This window comes from Chiloscyllium plagiosum, unplaced genomic scaffold (assembly GCF_037043375.1).
Source record: "Chiloscyllium plagiosum isolate Xiang-an unplaced genomic scaffold, Cpla_swu_hap1 HiC_scaffold_30, whole genome shotgun sequence".
Taxonomy (NCBI): Eukaryota; Metazoa; Chordata; class Chondrichthyes; order Orectolobiformes; family Hemiscylliidae; genus Chiloscyllium; species Chiloscyllium plagiosum.
The window spans coordinates 181,434-199,161 of record NW_028270168.1 but is presented as its reverse complement, the minus strand read 5'-3'; the positions used below and the strand labels follow the sequence as shown (position 1 = coordinate 199,161).

General features: G+C 38.7%; 1 protein-coding gene across 2 annotated transcripts in view; it reads right to left on the bottom strand.

The window, feature by feature from the left end:
• LOC122564566 (importin subunit alpha-7) overlaps nt 1-16,990 on the bottom strand; it is an 88,161-nt gene extending 71,171 nt beyond the window's left edge. Inside the window, exons 1-4 of one of the 2 annotated variants that reach the window (XM_043719656.2) lie at nt 16,276-16,990; nt 6,850-6,983; nt 6,061-6,156; nt 4,983-5,082 (exon numbers count right to left, since the gene is read on the bottom strand). In XM_043719656.2, coding sequence (XP_043575591.1) covers nt 4,983-5,082; nt 6,061-6,156; nt 6,850-6,948 — 295 coding nt within the window. In that variant the 5' untranslated portion in view covers nt 6,949-6,983; nt 16,276-16,990. Of the gene's footprint in view, nt 1-4,982; nt 5,083-6,060; nt 6,157-6,849; nt 7,003-16,275 lie in introns of those variants that run through there. The other variant, XM_043719655.2, reaches the window with a different exon arrangement.
• Nucleotides 16,991-17,728: the final 738 nt, after the last annotated feature.

Below are 17,728 nucleotides of genomic sequence, written 5' to 3'. Positions count from 1 at the left end.
AACAGTCTGTGTTCTAGCAGTCAAGATTAGAGTGGTGCTGAAAAAGCACAGCAGGTCAGGTAGCATCCGAGGAGCAGGATAATCAACGATTCGGGCAAAAGCCCTTCATCACGAATGGCCTCATTCCTGATGAAGGACTTTTGCCCAAAACGTCGATTATCCTGCTTCTCGGATGCTGCCTGACCTGCTGTGCTTTTTCAGCACCACTCTGATCTTGATTCTGATCTCCAGCATCTGCAGTCCTCACTTTTGCCTGTGTTCTAGCAGTGCCCATCTAAGTGTACCAGGACGCTGGACTGAAAGCTCTGAAACATTTCATTTACTTTTATTCTCCAAGATTAACAACTGTTTTGGCCAGTGTTCATTTCTGCAGAGACAGTTCCTTTAAATTTTCTTCTAATATGCGTTTGTGCATACATCAATTGGGTTATTTAGAAGTACAAATGTTTAAATTTTCACATTTCAAGCTCTAAATTAATCAGCTGTATTAGTATTAAAATTGCATATTTGTCAAATAAGGCTTGTTTTTATAACAATTTTGCTGTTAAGATACTTGGCTAATATATCTTATTACAACTTGTTCCGCTGTAACGCGCATTTGTTAATGTGAATTCGCTGTAACATGGTTGACAACCGTAAAACACTATTTCTAAAGCACAAACTTTTAAAACATGTGGTGGCTGAAACATGATTAAATCGCCAACACTTAAAGCACTGTTTCTAAAGCATGATTTTTCTATAATGTGGGGTTGCATAAGAATACAACCATCATGTTACAGAAGAACTACCTGTACTCAGAACTTAATATCAAATATGTAAATAGCCAGGTCAGTAACTGGGTAAAACATTTAACTTTTTGTCACCCGTCGGGTAATGAGATTAGATAGAGAGACAGTGCACACTTCCAACCCGCTCATAACAGTGTTTTAACAAAGCAAACCTCAAGGCCATCCACATATGTTCACTGCAAAATAAAGGTAACAAATCGAATAAGAGCTTACAAATGGCAATTAAAAACTTGATAAAAAGTGCAAATGAAAGATCTTAAAACTAGTTGTAGGAATACAAAAGATGGAGGATTGAAGAAGAGTTTTCCAGCAAGTGATTTTAGGTGGCTGAAGGTAGGGGTCAGAAAATCAGAATGGGTAAAAGTGAGGAAATTTGAATTAAAAAAAGACCAAAGTCAGAGGAATTGAAACTTTTCTTCAGGGGCATTGTAGAGTTAAAGGAGATTAGAGAAAGGGAAGGGGAGAAAAAAAAAATGGGCATGACTGGTATGTGGGCAAGATTCAGGTAGAATTATGGTTGAACTAAAAAGTTTTCAGACATTGGAAAATGCGAAGCAGATTACGAGCGTAGAGGATATACAATTCCGACCCCACCCCAATCAAAACCTGCTGTTATTTCAGACAGACAAGTCAATTTGCACCTTTTTGTGGCTCTGGCAATTCGCTAGTGGTGAACATATTCATTTGTGTAATAAAACTATGTATTAACTTTACATAGCGAACTTGCTGTGTTGTATAGAACAGAAAACACACTAGGACCATGTACATCAAAAAAAAATTGTTCCTTTGCCATTTAGGCCTGAAGCACATTACTTAGTGCAAGCTTGAATCTTCATTTATGTCTCCACATAGCATTGATAAGGTGCCAGATAAAAACATTACTCACAATGTAATAGCATATTATTTTGGGGCTGATATATGAGAGAGACAGGATTAGCTAACAGGAAACAGATTCTTGATAAACAGATAATATTTAGTTTAGCAAATTAATTAGTGGATCACCAAAGTAAACAATGAGTGGTGTCAACTATTTATACTCTTGATTAATGAAGGGACCAAATGTTTGCAGCTAATTTGTGGACAGTACAAAAGACAGAAAATAAAACAAGTTGAGAGAAGGATACAAAGAGTCTGAAAAATGAATGTAGACTGGTTAAGTGAGCGTACAGAAGTATAAACTGGGAAAATTTGATTGTATTTTAGTAGGAAGAATAGAAAAGCAAATTATTTTATAGGAGAGATACTGCAGAATACTACAATCCAGAGGCATCTAGATGCTTTCATATTTGAATACAGGTCGCTCTGTTATAACACATTTTCCCTTAATGCAAATTCGCTGCAATGCGATTGATGAATTGGGGACACTGTTTTTAAACAGCGAACGTTTAAAATGTATGCTGGCTGTAACATGATTACACTACTAACACATTAAGCGCTGCTTCTAAAGCGCGATTTTTTTTATAATGCGGGGTTGCACAAGAGCGCAACCTTCATCATTCATATAAATGATTTGGACGTGAACATAGGAGGTATAGTTAGTAAGTTTGCAGATGAAACTAAAATTTGAGGTATAATGGACAGTGAAGAAGGTTACCTCTGAGTACAATGGGATCGTAATCAGATGAGCCAATGGGCTGAGGAGTGGCTGATGGAGTTTTATTTAGATAAATGGGAGGTGTTGCATTTTGGAAAGGCAAATCAGGACAGAAATTACATACTTAATAGTAAGTTCCTGGGGAGAGTTGCTGAAGAAAGAGACCTTGGAGTGCAGGTTCACAGTTCCTTGAAAGTGAAGTCGCAGGTAGACAGGATAGTGAAGGTGGCATTTGGCATGCTTGCCTTTATTGGTCGGAATGTCAAGTATAGGAGTTGGGAGGTCATATTGCAGCTCTACAGGACATTGGTTCAGCCACTTTTGGAATACTGTGTACAGTTCTGGTCTCCCTCCTAACGGAATGAAGTTGTGAAACTTGAAAGGGTTCAGAAAAGATTTATAAGGATGTTGCCAAGTTTGGAGGGTTTGAGTCACAGGGAGAGGCTGTTTTCCCTGGAGCTTCAGAGGCTGAGGGGTGACCTTAAAAAGGTTTATAAAGTCATGAGGTGCATGAATAAAGTAAATATACAGGGTCTTTTGCCTGTGGTCGAGGAGTCGAAAACTAGAGGGCATAGGTTAAGGTGAGAAGGGAACAATTTAAAAGGGACCTAAGGGGCAACTTTTTCACACAGAGGGTGGTGTGTGAATGGAATGAACTGCCAGAGGAAGTGGAGGCGGCTGGTACAATTACAACATTTCAAAGGCTTCTGGATGGGATTAAAGGGATATGGGCCAAGTGCTGGCAAATGGGACTAAAGTAGTTTTGGATATCTGGTCGGCATGGATAAGTTGGACCTAAGGGTCTGTTTCCATGCTGTACTTTTCTATGACTCTATAACTACCTGTATGAAAATTTAGGACACACTTACATTAAGAAATTAGGAATGGAACTTGAAAAAGGAAAAGGACTATAGAGTGTAAAGAAGCTTTGCTTCAACTGGGCAGTACATTGGTATGCGAATCCTCTTGCAAGGATGCCTGCCTTGAAGAATTTTTCCTCCTCTCTCTACAAGAATCTCAGGGAGTCCCTCTCCCACTGCAACTCCCAGTCATTTACTGTACTCTATGCTACTTTCTCCCCACCCCCACCCTCCTCTAGCTTATCTCTCCACGCTTCGGGCTCTCTGCCTTTATTCCTGATGAAGGGCTTTTGCCCGAAATGTCGATTTTACTGCTCCTCGGATGCTGCCTGAACTGCTGTGCTCTTCCAGCACCACTAATCCAGAATCTGGTTTCCAGCATCTGCAGTCATTATTTTTACCTAGTACATTGGTATGACTGACTGAAGAAAGTATTGCTTCACAGGCATATATCCTAAGAAGGTGGCATGATGGCTCAGTGGATAGCACTGCTGTCTCACAGCACCAGGGATCCCAATTTGATTCGAAATTCAGGCAATTGTTTGGAATTTGGTCATGCTCTCAGCGTCTGTGTGGCTTTCCACAGGATGCTCTGGTGTCCTCCTACAACCCAAAGTGGTGCAGTTTTGGTGTACTGGCCATGTTAAATTGCCAGGGATATGCAGGCTGGGCAGATTAGCCATGGGATAGGGTGGGTCTGGGTGGAATGCTCTTCAGAGGGTCAGTGTAGGACTCAATTGGCTAAATAGCCTGCTTCTGCACTGTTGGGATTCTATGATTTATGAGAAGTCCAACCAGATGGAATCCTGGGATGAAGATTTTCTTTAATGATGAAAGAGTTGGGTCTGTACTCATTTGAAAGAGTGAGAGATTGCCTTATTAGAACAAATAAGATTCTGACCAAGTTTGATAGAGTAGGAACAGAGGTTAGTCAGATTTGGTGATCTATAGGGCACAGTTTAAAAAAGTAAGGAATCTCCTATTTAAAGACAGACTAGGAGAAATTTCATCCTCTAGAGGGTATCTGGCCTTTCGAATTCTCTTCCACAGAGAGCAGTAGTGGCTGAATTATTGGATAAATTCAAAGTGGGGTTCGACAGATCTTTATCTACTGTGGAGTCAGGATTATGAGCAGCAGGTTGAAAGAAGTGAAATTAAGGCCACAGTCAGTTCACTTATGATCTTATTAAAATGGTAGAGCAGTTTTGATGGCCAGAGGATTGTTTTAATGATATGGGTTCTGGAGTATTTGCTACAATCCATGTGCAATCAAGAACTGCATTCAAGTGTTAGAAGTGACAAAATGCATTTCAAATTTTTATATGATTGAGAGAAAATGAAATTATGGAATGAGTTTTGTAATGTTAGTGTAAGGAACCTACATTAATGAAGGGCTGGAAGGGCTTTCGCCTCCACAATATATCTCTTATGATTATGAAAACTGCCATTTCAGAAGAAAAGTGGTGTTTGACTTACAATACTTTGGACAATAATAATACATGTGGCATGGCTAGAAATACGTGAATTTGTGTGTGCTCCTTCAATCTTCTATGAAGTGCCATTATTAATTTTGGTCCGTCAATACAAACAATCAAATTAAATTTAGCCAGCCTTCCACTCTTAAATGCCTTAAAAGGGCAGATCATCATTTTGTAGGGGACACTGCCCTGCAACTATCATTCATTTAGCAATTTTTGACCTCATCCATGTTTCCTTCAGTTTTCAGTGAAGTTTAATTACCTTTGGAAAGCAATTTTCGAAATTTTTGAGTGGTAGCTAGCTGCTGCTCAGTATCATCAGAGAAAAGCATCTGTACCATTTCCCTTGTGATCACACCCTCCTGAATTGAAAATACAATTTAGAAGATACAAATAGTACAATTTCTTTCGTAACAATCCAGAAAGACATAAATGTTCACAGGAAAGTAATTTTAGTGATACAATAAGAAAAGTTTTGGATGCTGGAAATCTACAGTAAGAGAAAATGCTAGATATACTCAACAGATCTGGCAGCATCTGTGAGGAGTAAAAACCAAAGTTAACAGTTCAGACCTAAAATATCAACTCCGTTATTTTACTCCACAGATGCTGGCAGACATCCTGAGTATTTCCAACATGTTTTATTTTTACAACTATAAAGCCTTGCAAGGTTGGATTTGCATCCAGCTGGGCACTGAAAAAATATGAAGGACAGAAACTCCAAATAAAGCAGTTCACCAAGAAACATGGCTGACACAATTCAAGCATTATGAATATGTTTTAACCATTTATTTGAATTCAATTGCATCAATTTGGAATTTTAAGAAAACAAAAACATAACTAATCAGTATAAATTTCAATATTTTACCATTATCTCTTAATACAAACATGCTTTTAAATCATGACTCTTCCCAGATTAATTTAAATTGTTCAAACGCTAGTGTCACCATTTCTTAATGCTTGCCTTTATTTTTAGTTGAATAAAGAAATGACATTTACAGCACAAATGTTGCACTTTTAAAGTCAGTGTTGAGGAGATTTGATGGTGGTGGACATATTGATGGATGGACTTAGGAGATACTCTAAAGTCTTATGTAGATCACTCATAGCACTGAGATTTCCTTCTTTAAAGGAAACATTATTGAGTGACAACAACTGTTTTGATTGTCATTTCTTCATGCATTAGTCTACAAATTACAAAATCTATTGAACTCAATTTCCCAATTTTCCTTTTGCACTCAAAGTTGTTAATTCAAAATTCTTAACTTTACCATGAAACTACTGTTTAAACAAACTGGAATGATCCATTAACACTGAGTCATTCATCACATAGCTCCTACCCCTGCTGCAGTTGAACTGACATATGAATCCATGAGAGGGCTTTCAAATAAGGCTGATTCTTCATTTATAAGCTCCACATTTCTCCTTTTAAATAGCTGGAAAAGAGCAGTACTTTGCATCAGAATTCTAATATTGCTCATTTTTCCATAAAATAACCATTTTATAATCAACAATTAAACTGTGGACATTCCATAAATGGTTTGATAACCTCGTGTTATCCAAAATGGTTACACAGTAAATAAAAGTATGCGATAATTTTCAAAAGAATGATGTAACAGTTTCAAAAAGCAGTCCAGAATCCCAAGAACATCTCAACTATCGTGTACAACGTTCTTCTGTTTCATTTTGTAAATAAGCTGTAGGCAATAATAATGCCAACTGTAATTAGATTAAAGAACAGTTTTAAAAAATATTGTTTCTTACTGAGTAGGAAATACTAAACTAATCATGACATCTTAGATTTTTGGAATCAATGAACTGTTATGCAGTGCCATGTCACATTTTATGCCATCTTACAAGTACTTTAAGAATCAAGTGATTTCAAAAGTAATTGATTACTGTTATATCTGCAAAAACAGGAGTCAACTTTCTTCACAAACAAAAAAAATTAATAATTGGATTGTACACTTGCCTATTCTTCCGAGACATTTTTGGGTGGTAGAAGTCAATTTGTCACTGAACTCAAGGTTAAATTGCTGAGGTCCAATTAGCCAGCAATGTTCAAATTGGCTTGTTGTACTTTGAAACAGTTGGAAATAAAATGACTCAAACTAACAAAAGGTGCATACCTGTTGCTCTCGTTTTTGTTTCCTTAGCTGAATCCCTTCTTCCTCCCTTCTCCTACGCAATTCCTCAGGATTTAATGCCTTATTCTTATAACGATTCATTCTGCAATTATCTTTTGCTGGACTAGCCGTGGTTTCTATAGAGAAAAGTTTCATGCTTAAACAGTAAAATCCATCATTACAAAATTAGCATTGACAAATGTATGCGAGAATGCCATTACTGTACCCCCAAGTTTACTGTGGCAAATTCAGAATTATGCCTGCTGGAAAAATAACAATGCATCATCATAGCGAACATAGAGATAATTCAACAAAAAAAATACTTGTATTTTACCTTCAGCGTAGCAAAGCATCTCAGGGTGCTTCACAGAAGCAGTTTCAAAAGCAAAATTTGACAATGAGAAAGCAAAACAGCTAACTAAAAGAAACAAAGGCAGAAATTGCTGGAAAAGGTTGGTCAGTGAGGTAGGCTTTGAACACAGAAACATAAAACAATAGAAATTAGAAGGCAATTCTGCCCTTTGAGCATGTTCTGCCATTTAACATGATCATGACTGATCTTATCTTGGTCTCAAATCCACTTTCCTGCCTGTCCTCATAACCCTTTATTCAACTTTTCATCAAAAACATAAATATTTGTTTCTTGAATCTGTTGATTTATTCCACATTTCCAATGCACCCAGGGGGAGTGAGTTCCACAGATTCACAACCCTGAGAGAAGTAGGTTCAAAACTGAGATGAACAGAAACTACTTCTCTCATTCTATATCCATGACTTCTTGTTTGAGACTGTCCCCTCTAGCATTTTATATACCTCAATCAAATCCCCTTCGTTCTTCTGGAGGAGTATCTATGAATAGAAATGGAACGCCTTTTATGGTGCAATAAATAATGTCCCTACCTCTGGGCCAGAAAGTGTGGGTTCAAGTCCCACCTGCTCCAGGGATTAAAAGTATCTATCTCCTTGTAGACTCTGAACCTATCTCCAACCTCATTTTCCTGTTCAGTCTTTGAACTGATGGTATCCTAAATCCATGCCTATTTTTCCCATAATTCCATGTGCGAACTCCTCCAATCAGGATTCTATGGCCCTTTGTTGAACCAGAGGTTGGACAGCCATCTCATTATAGCAAAAGAGAAAGTAGTAGGAATGAAGTTCAGGTCGTTCTGATATAATGTGCATTTCATCAACGCGAGTTGGCTATAACGTGGAATTGTGGACGCTGTTTGGATTATGCGAACTTTCTCCTGAATGGGTTTAACGATTTGCAATAGTGATCTTCTTCAGCAACTTTCTATAGCTGTTTCCCAGAATATGATTTCCCATAGTGTGAGGGTGCAGAGGAAGACAACCATCATGTTATACTAGAATGCCCTGTAATCTGAGTTGAAGGACTTCACTAAAAAATGTATTGTAGGAAAATCAATTATTTTTCACAACATTTAGCAAACATATTAAATCTGAAGTACAGTTAATAAAATAACTGACAAGATAAGCAATGTAGTAAAAATTCAATGGCTCAGAATTTGCCAAATAATGTTATACGGAAAGAAACAGGAGAAAAGCAAAAGTGTATGTGTGGGCGAATGAGACAGAGCGTATGTGAGACCGAAAATGCCAGAGAGAGAGAGAAACACACACAGAGGCAGACAGACAGAGAATGCAAGAGAGAGAGAATGCGAGAGAGAGAACAAAATGCCATTTCTCAACCGTCAAGAAAATAAAGGATTAGTTTGATACAGATTTTCAATGGAAGATATTAAAAGTACAGAATATTATTTTCAATAAACAGCACAAATAAGGAATTGGAGTAAAGAAAATGGAAATAGACTAATCTAGTTTTTATTTAAAAATTGATTTCATTACATTAAGGAAATGTCTCTGTTACAATTTCTTTCAGCAAAGTTACAAGTAAGAACTTAGTAGGTATTCAATGATGAGTGAATTTTGAATCGATCTTGAAAAACTCATTCACCTTTCTGTAGCTGATACTGAGTTCATCTAAATGTGCAGGACAATAGGGTAAAGGTACAGTGTTTTACCCTATTGTATTGGGAAATGCAATCTGTCATAGCAAAATGCATTGACAGAATCTCACCAGACAAATTTGATTTATGTAAAGCTCCAGCCACTGCTATGTGTGCCTTTATAGCCTGAAATCAATACAACTCCTGCTGAAATTCAACAGCATTGTTTCTTTGTTCTGCTTTAATCAAAAACTGGAAAAAAAATAGTAGCAGTAAGTTGCCTGTCTTTATCTTCCCCATTGCCACCTTCCCTAATCCATGTGACCCTCAACTCCCTTCCAGATAAGAAATCTGATCAACTTATTATTGAATAAACTCAATGCCTCAGTCTCCACCACATTTTGGGCTAGATAATTCCAAAGATAATGCCTCACAGAAGATATTTATTCTCATGCTGCTGTAAATGGAACACATTTTTAAAATGTGCTCCATGCTTCTGGGCTACCCAGCAAGGAAACATATTCTCTCATTATATGTCAAATACACTCAAAGTCTTGTATGTTTCAATATTACTTCTCATTCTGAAGAAATATTTTATGCTATGCTTCCAGACCAGATTTCCAACTTTGGACAGGATCAGGGCAGGGACCTAAACTTATTGTTTAAAATACACATGACAATAAATCCCAATTACTGACTAATGGAATAAAGCCACAAAATTCTACAAAACAGAACAGGTTTTAACTGTACAGAAAACAGTTATGTAGAAAATCAACAATACTTAACTTTACAAAGGAGGATGCTGCTACTCAGGTCATTGAGAGGCGTGGCAACTGTCATTATAAGGGCTCAAAATTAATAAGCAAGTAGTCTTGAATAGATTGTTGGCACTTCAACTTGACAAGGCACCAAGCCAGATGAGATGCATCCAAGGATTGTGCAGGTAGTAAGGGTAGAAATTTCAGAGGCACTGGCCATGATCTCAGTCTTCCTTAGACTTGAGGTGCCAGAAAACTGGAGAATTGCAAACAATACAGCCTTGTTCAAGAAAGGATGTAAGGATGATCCCAGCAATTAGAAGCCAGTTGGTTTAACATCGGTGGTGGGGAAACTTCTAGATGTAATTATTCTGGATAAGATTAATAGTCATAAAGGCAAAGTTGGGTTGATTCGGAAAATTCAGCGCAACTTCTAAGAGTGAAATAGTGTTTAACTAATTTGCTGGAGTTTTCTGAAGAGATAACAGAAAGGGTTGATGAAAAAAATGCTATTTGATGTAGAAGGTGTTTGATACAGTGCCACACAACAAACTTGAGGGGATAAGATGTAGGTCATGAAATAAAATGGACAGTGGCAACTTGGCACAGAACTGGCTGTCTGAGGGGAAACAGAGACGGTCAATCTTCTGGACTAGAGAAAGGTTTGTTGTGGGGTCCCCCAATGGTTGGGATTGGGACCCTTACTTTTCCTAATTTGTATTAATGATCTGGATCTTTTTGTACAGAGAACAATTTCAAAGTTTGCAGATAGTATAAAACTTGGAAGACTTGTAAACTATGAAACGGACAGTGTGGAACTCAAAAGGACATTGACAAGTTAATGGAGTGGGCAGATAGGTGGCAAATGAGATTCAATACACAGAGACGTGTGAGATGATACAGTTTGTTCGGAACAAAATTGAAAGAAAATAAGGGGTACAGGAGCAGAGGTACCTGGGTGCATACATGCACAGATCATTACGGTGGCAGGACAGGTGCAGAGACCAATTAAAGCATATTGTGTTTTTGGTTTTATTAACTGGGCATATATTTTAAGAGCAGGGAGGTGATGTTGAACTTGTACAAAACACATTCGATTTCAGCTTGAGTATGGTGTACATTTGTGGGTGCCACATTATAGGAAAGGTTTGAATGCACTTGGACAGTGCAGAAGTGATTTGCAAGAATAATTCCAGGAATGAGAAACTTCAGTGAGGAGGATAGATTGAAGAAGTTGGGATGTTCTCCTTCGAAAGAAGAAAGCTGAGAGGTTTGACAGTTTTCAAAATCATGCTTGCACTGTATATAGTAAATAGGAGAAGCTGTTCCTACTCAAAAAGGAAAAAGAACAAGAGAGAACAGATTTAAAATGATGTGCAAACAAAGCAAGGGCAAAGTGAAAAAAAGCATTTTCACACAAGTAGGTAGGAAACAGCTGGTTCCGTTGAGGCATTCAAGAAGGTCTTGGATAGACAAGGTGTGCAAGGATATGGGAATACGCAGGATATTGGCACTAGGTAACAGAACTGGTGCAGGCTCAATGAGCTGAATGGATATGTTTTGCATTATTACAATTATGTGATTGTGATGCTAGATTAGATTAGATTCTCTACAACATGGAAACAGGCCTTAAGGCCCACACTGACCCTCCGAAGAGTAAGCCACCCAGACCCATTCCCCTACCCTATATTTACCACTGACTAATGCACCTAACATTATGGATAATTTAGGATGGCAAATTCACCTGACCTGCACATCTTTGGATTGTGGGAGGAAAACCACCGGAGCACCCGGAGGAAACCCACACAGACACGGGGAGAATGTGCAAACTCCACACAGACAGTTGCCCGAGAGAACAGAACTCCTGTGAGGCAGCAGTGCTAACCACTGAGCCACCGTGCTGCCCCTAGTGATATTCCTTTATCCAAAATTAACATGCAAATTATGATTGAACACAGAACAAACTGCATATTAAGAGACAGATTTAACCAAAACATCCCACATAATTTGCAGCAACTCACCTAGATGTCAATTTACATGGAGTCATAAACAAGCAATCTTTAAAAGTCAGTCTCCCTCAAGAAATTTAAGCTCTCTGCTTTTTTTAAGATCTAGTTTCTGATGGATCAGTAGGAGTGATGAAATATTGTCTTTATATTGAGTAGAGCACTTCTCCATAGTGTTGCGACTTTGAACAAGTTTCTGTGGGACACCAGGGTCATGAGAATTTGAGTTAAACAATCTACAACCTTATGGCCTGGCATATCAAGCCAGATGGTCAGTCCTGGATCAAAGAAAAGCACAGGAGAGAATACCATGAGCAGCAAAAGGCACACCTAAAAAGTGAGGTGTTAACCTGTTCGATCTACAAAACAAGACCACTTGAATGGTGAACAGCATAAGCAGCAAGTGATGGACATAGCTAAGTGATTCCACAAGCAATGGTTCAGATCTAAGCACTATAGTTCTGCCACATCTGGTTGCAAATGGTGGTGAACAATTAAACAACTCATGGGAGGAAGCGACTCCCATGACTGGGAGCACAACACACCAATGCAAAGGACAAGGCTGAAACATTTGCAAGAATATTAACCCAGAAGTGTTAGGAGGATGATCCATCTCAGCCTCCTCCAGAAGTCCCAGCATCAAAGATTTCAGTCTTCAGCCAGAGTCGAGAAGTGTGGCGCTGGAAAAGCACAACAGGTCAGACAGCATCTGAGGAGCAAGAAAGTTGATGTCTCACCAAAAATGGCGACTCTCTTGTGCTTTGGATGCTCCCAGACCTGCACTTTTCCAGCGCCACATTTTAAGACTCTTATCTCCAGCATTTACTGCCCTTTCTCCTTCAGCCCATTTGATTCAATCCACCATATCAAGAATTGAGTTGAGGAGTTGATACTACAAAGTCTATAGACCCTGTCAATATTCCAACAATAGTACTGAGGACCTGTGCCCCAGAACTTGCCATGTCACTAGTCAAGTTGTTTTAGTACAGCTACAACACTATTATCTGCCCAATATGGAAACTTGCCTAGGTATATCCTGCATGCTAAAAAGGTAGGATAAATCCAAACGAGTCCTTCACTGTCTCATCAGTCTACTACTGATCATCAAACAAAAATGATGGAAGGTGTCTTTAACAATGTGTTAAAAAAAGCACTTACCTAGTAATAGATTGTTTATTGACATTGTTTGGGTTCCACCAGGGCCACTCAATTCGTGACCTCAATACAGTCTTAGCTCAAACAATTGCCTGGACAGAGTAGACGTTGGAAAGAGGTTTCCATTGATTGGATAGACCAGGGGGAATACCATAGTAAAGGGAAAACCTTTTAGAGATAAGGAGAAAGTTCTTCAGCCAGAGAGAGTGGTGAATGTATAGAATTCATTGCCCCAGAAGGCAGTGGAGGCCAGGTTATCAAGTATATTTAAGACGGAGATAGATAGGTTTTTGAGGATCAAGAGTTATGGGGAGAAAGCAGGAGAATGGGGTTGAGAAACTTATCAGCTATGATTGAATGGTGGAGCAGACTAGGCTAAGCAGAATGGCCTAATTGCTGTTCCTATGTCTTATGGTCTGAGTAAATCTACTGTCATCTGGTATCGTCTCCAGATCCAAAACAATGTGGTTGACACACAACTGCCTTCTGACATGACCTAGCAAGTGGTAATTAGGGTTTGGTAGCAAATTCTGGCTCTACCAGTGACGCCTACATCCCATGAAAACAAAAAGAAATAAAGGAAAAAGATGGTTGGGAATGGTGCTGGTTAGGTAGCATATATGAAAATCTACACTGTGCCTTAGAATGATACTGTAACTTGGTAGCACATAGATGAAAATAGCAAAAGAACTGATCCTTGGATGATACCAGAGGCAAAAGTGCCAAAGCAGGAAGAAAATCCATTGCTAATAATTCTCTGGCTCTAATTAGACAGTAATACAAGTAATACAAGTAATAGTAGAGAGGCACTATGGAGATTTAACCATGTTGAACACTGCAGACGGGTCCAAAAGGACTATGGTTGCTAATTTACAATGGGCACAGTGAAATATTACAATCCTTGTGGTGACTGATTATCTTTTCAGTCAATTATGAAAAATGACAAGATAGCAAATTATGACTTTTACTATAATAAACATGTTAAAGGAATATTGCCTATACAATGTACAAGAGGTAGCTTGTACTCCAAACTACAGAAAGTGTCTATTTAACTTTTAGATATTTTAAATCAATCTGTTCAGACATGTTACAACAATGTCTGGGGTAGGTGGGACTTGAACCTGGACCTTCGAGCAGTTTGCCACAAAAGCTCTCCAATTTAACATTTAAAAAGGCCAAAAAACCCCTCATTGCTCACTGTGGCTCTCAAGTGTTGAAGAGTATGGTGATGGAAAAGCACTGCCTGTCAGGCAGCATCCGGGGAGCAGGAGAATTGATGTTTTGGGCATAAGCTCTTCATCAGGAATGAGGCTTGTGAGCCAAGAGGGCTGAAAGATAAATGAGAGGTGTGTGTGTGTGGCGTGGGGGGGGGGGGGGGGGGGGGGGAGGTGGCGGAGAAAGGAAGGGAAGAGAGAGGGAGGAAGAGACACTCAGGGGAAGGTATTTGGTAATGCGATAGGTAGATGAAGGTTGGGGTGAAGGTGATATGTCGGAAAGTGGAGCAGCTCCACTCTCCTCTCTTACCTATCACCTTCACCCCACATTCATCTACCTATCACATTCCCAGCTATCTTCCCCCCAGCCCCCTCCCATTTATCTCTCACCCCTTTGGCCCACAAGCCTCATTCCTGATGAAGGGCTTGTGCCCAGAAACGTCGATTCAACTGTGCTTTTCCAGCACCACACTCTTCAACTCTGATCTCCAGCATCTGCAGTACCCACTTTCCCCTGTGTCCCTCAACTGGACATTTCATTCTTCAGGAACCAGTCCAAAAGTTGTTCACAGCTGCAGATGACTGCTTGTTTTTCCAGCCAGTTATCCCTAGGCTGTCTTCTACAACAAGGGTGACCCCAGAGATCCTTTCACTCAACCAAAGCTAGGCAAATTTTAGAGATGCATAAATCCTTCCAAATTGTTTTCTCTACAATTTGAGCTCAAGCTCTCACCTGCATTTCCATTTCATTTATCCAAGGGATGTGGGCATTGCTGGTTAAAGAGCATTTATTCCCCATTCCTAACTGCTCTGGAAAAGATGGCAGCCAGTACACCTACAGTGCAGTGAAGCAAGGGAGTTCAATAATTTTGATCCAGCAACAGTGAAGGAACAGCAGAATGACTCCAAGTCACAATGGTGTGTGATTTGCAGGGGAACTTGCAGAGTGGTGGTGCTCTATGCATCTGTTGCCCTTGTCTTTCCAGGTTTTAGAAGGCATGGGCTTGGAAGATGCTATTGAAGGAGCCTTGGTGAAGAGCAATAGGTTACCTCTATCACTTTCTCATGAATCCTGCATACTGACCAATTGGTTCAGGGATATCTTAAGACAATCTGGTAAGCAATAGCTTTCTATGGTATGTTCCTTGCTAAAAGTCCAACTCCATGGCAATAACATCAGCCTTGTAATAAAGGTCAAGATACTGATTACCTATCTTATAAGCTCGCAACTCCATTTTATTTCGGAATAAAGAGACATTAAAAACCTAACGTTCCTAAGACCTCTCTGATAGTGTTGAAGGTTAACAGGTGTGAACATCCTACACCACAGCAAAAGCTCCCCTTTAACAACCAAATCACCCAAGTTTGTTGTGAAGCAGATTTCAGAGCAGGTCTCATGATTCCTTTAAATTAAACAGATAAATAACCTTTCAAATTCCATATTTGTGAGGCCTCACCATGCCAACAGAAGATTAGAAGTCATCACCAAACTGACAGGTTTCCAAAAACACTACTCAAAACTAAGAACTTTCCATAATTTGGAGATGTCGGTGTTGGACTGGGGTGTACAAAGTTAAAAAGCACACAACACCAGGTTATAGTCCAACAGGTTTAACTGGAAGCACTAGCTTTCGGAATGCTGCTTCTTCATCAGGTGGTTGTGGAGTACACAACTGTAAGACACAAAATTTATAGCAAAGGTTTACAGTGTGACGTAACCAAAATTATACATTGAAAAATACTTTGATTGTTTGTTAAGTCTCTCGTCTGTTAGAACGACCATGTTAGTTTCACTTCTTTCATATGCAACTTTATTTGAAAAGTTATATTCTCAGGTTAACTGTAACAATTGGTGTTATGTGATATGAAAGAAGTGAAACTAACATGGTCATTCTAACAGACAAGAGACTTAAACAATCAAGGTATTTTTCAATGTATAATTTGATTACATCACACTAAACTTTTGCTATAAATTCTGTGTCTTACAATTATGTACTCCACAATCATCTGATGAAGGAGCAGTGCTTAGAAAGCTAATGCTTCCAATTAAACCTGTTGGACTATAACCCGATGTTATGTGATTAAGAACTTTCCATGTATTTTAACAATGAATGTGCTAAACATAATATATTTAAATCCACCTTTCCTCCCAGCTCACTGGTTCACAATTCACTTCAACATTCTTACACAGATTAACCCATTACCACTCAACAATCCACAGTTGGCATTGAAGTTTGACGTATTTGGGTCATTAACATTCTCTCGCATGTAAATAAGAACTTGCTTTCCTGCTAGTGGCTTTGTGTTCACCATTATCACAGAATATCACCTTTTATACTTTGCAGTTTTCCAGTATTCTTCAATGATTATACAAATGGTAGTCTGGGTAGTACCAGTGTGGTTCTTGATAGAGACAATCCCTATGATTATTGATTATTCCATTAGCCAAAAGCTGTACATCAAGACAAAGTCCTGTATTACAATTCCTCTTCTCATGTCCTGTCAGTATGTCCTTTAGTTCTTCTTTAGAACAAAACATTACATTGTCAATAGGGCACTAACTTTTAAACACAGTTGGTAAACCACTTTATTCAGGTTTTATGTTTGGATTTCCTTGCTCTTTTCATGGCTGTAGGCCTTTTATTCTCTAGGTCAGTAAAGAAAATAAAGTCTCAGCCAGCCAAACAGCTGAATCATTCTCTTCCTGTTAAATCGTAGGTTCTTCTTCAGCTGCTTTAAGCATTTCCTGAAAATAACGTAGCTTGAGCTCAGTTTCATTTGGCTTAAATTTAAATTCTCTTTCTGGTCAATCTGATACTTCAGTGCCTTTTTAATCTCAGAAGTCTGGGTTTTCCAATGTTCAGACACCATTTGAGTCAAACCATTCTTCTTCACAACAGATTCAAAGTCAGGCAAATGTTCCTCCAAGTCCATTCATCTTGCTGATACTTCCTTATCTTTAACAACTTCAATGGATCTTATGGAACCCCCTGGAGGCAGCACATGGTCTCCAGATAGATCGCTTCCTAAGATAAGGTCAACATAAATTAATAGGGAATTTTGGTACCACTCCCATAATAACACCACTACATACCAAAACACAGTTTAAAAACAATCTGTTCGGACAGATTGCGATCCACATAATGGAACAGAAACACAACTTCCATCATTTTTACTTAACTAACTTTCTGGAGACAAAATAATGCCTTTCCCAACTTCAAAGACTAATCAGCCTCCCGTACCTCCATGAGTAACAATTTTTCTTGGTCTCTTTATCAGCCAAAATTTGAATAATAGAAGATTTTATATTTGAAGATGAAATTAAGATTTTATTCAATCTTTTATGCTTTAATTTGTAAGCACTGTAAATGTAATAGATGGTCAGGGTTTGTCACAAGCATCAGTAGTACAGTATTTTCAATAAAGACATTCAACATGCTTACTAATGCCACTGGTTTTTACATGCTCTGCTGCCAAATGTGTGGTCACCTTGAATTATATTCCTTTCCTTATTTTGTTTTTGACTACAAATGAGCTTCTGTTTTCTCATGTCTCTTACATCCTCATTGAATTATTACTGTGTTCTCCATCACTTCCGTCTTCGGGTCTCATGTAACTGGCTTACACAGTTGCCTATGTAATTGTAGGTTAGATTATAACTATGAGCTATTATTGTCTTCTTTTCTCACTTTGGAAACATATACTGTCTTCAAGATGGAACCTTATACTTTTTATTTAAACATTCATTCATGGGATGTGGGCGTTGCTGACTGGCCAGCGTT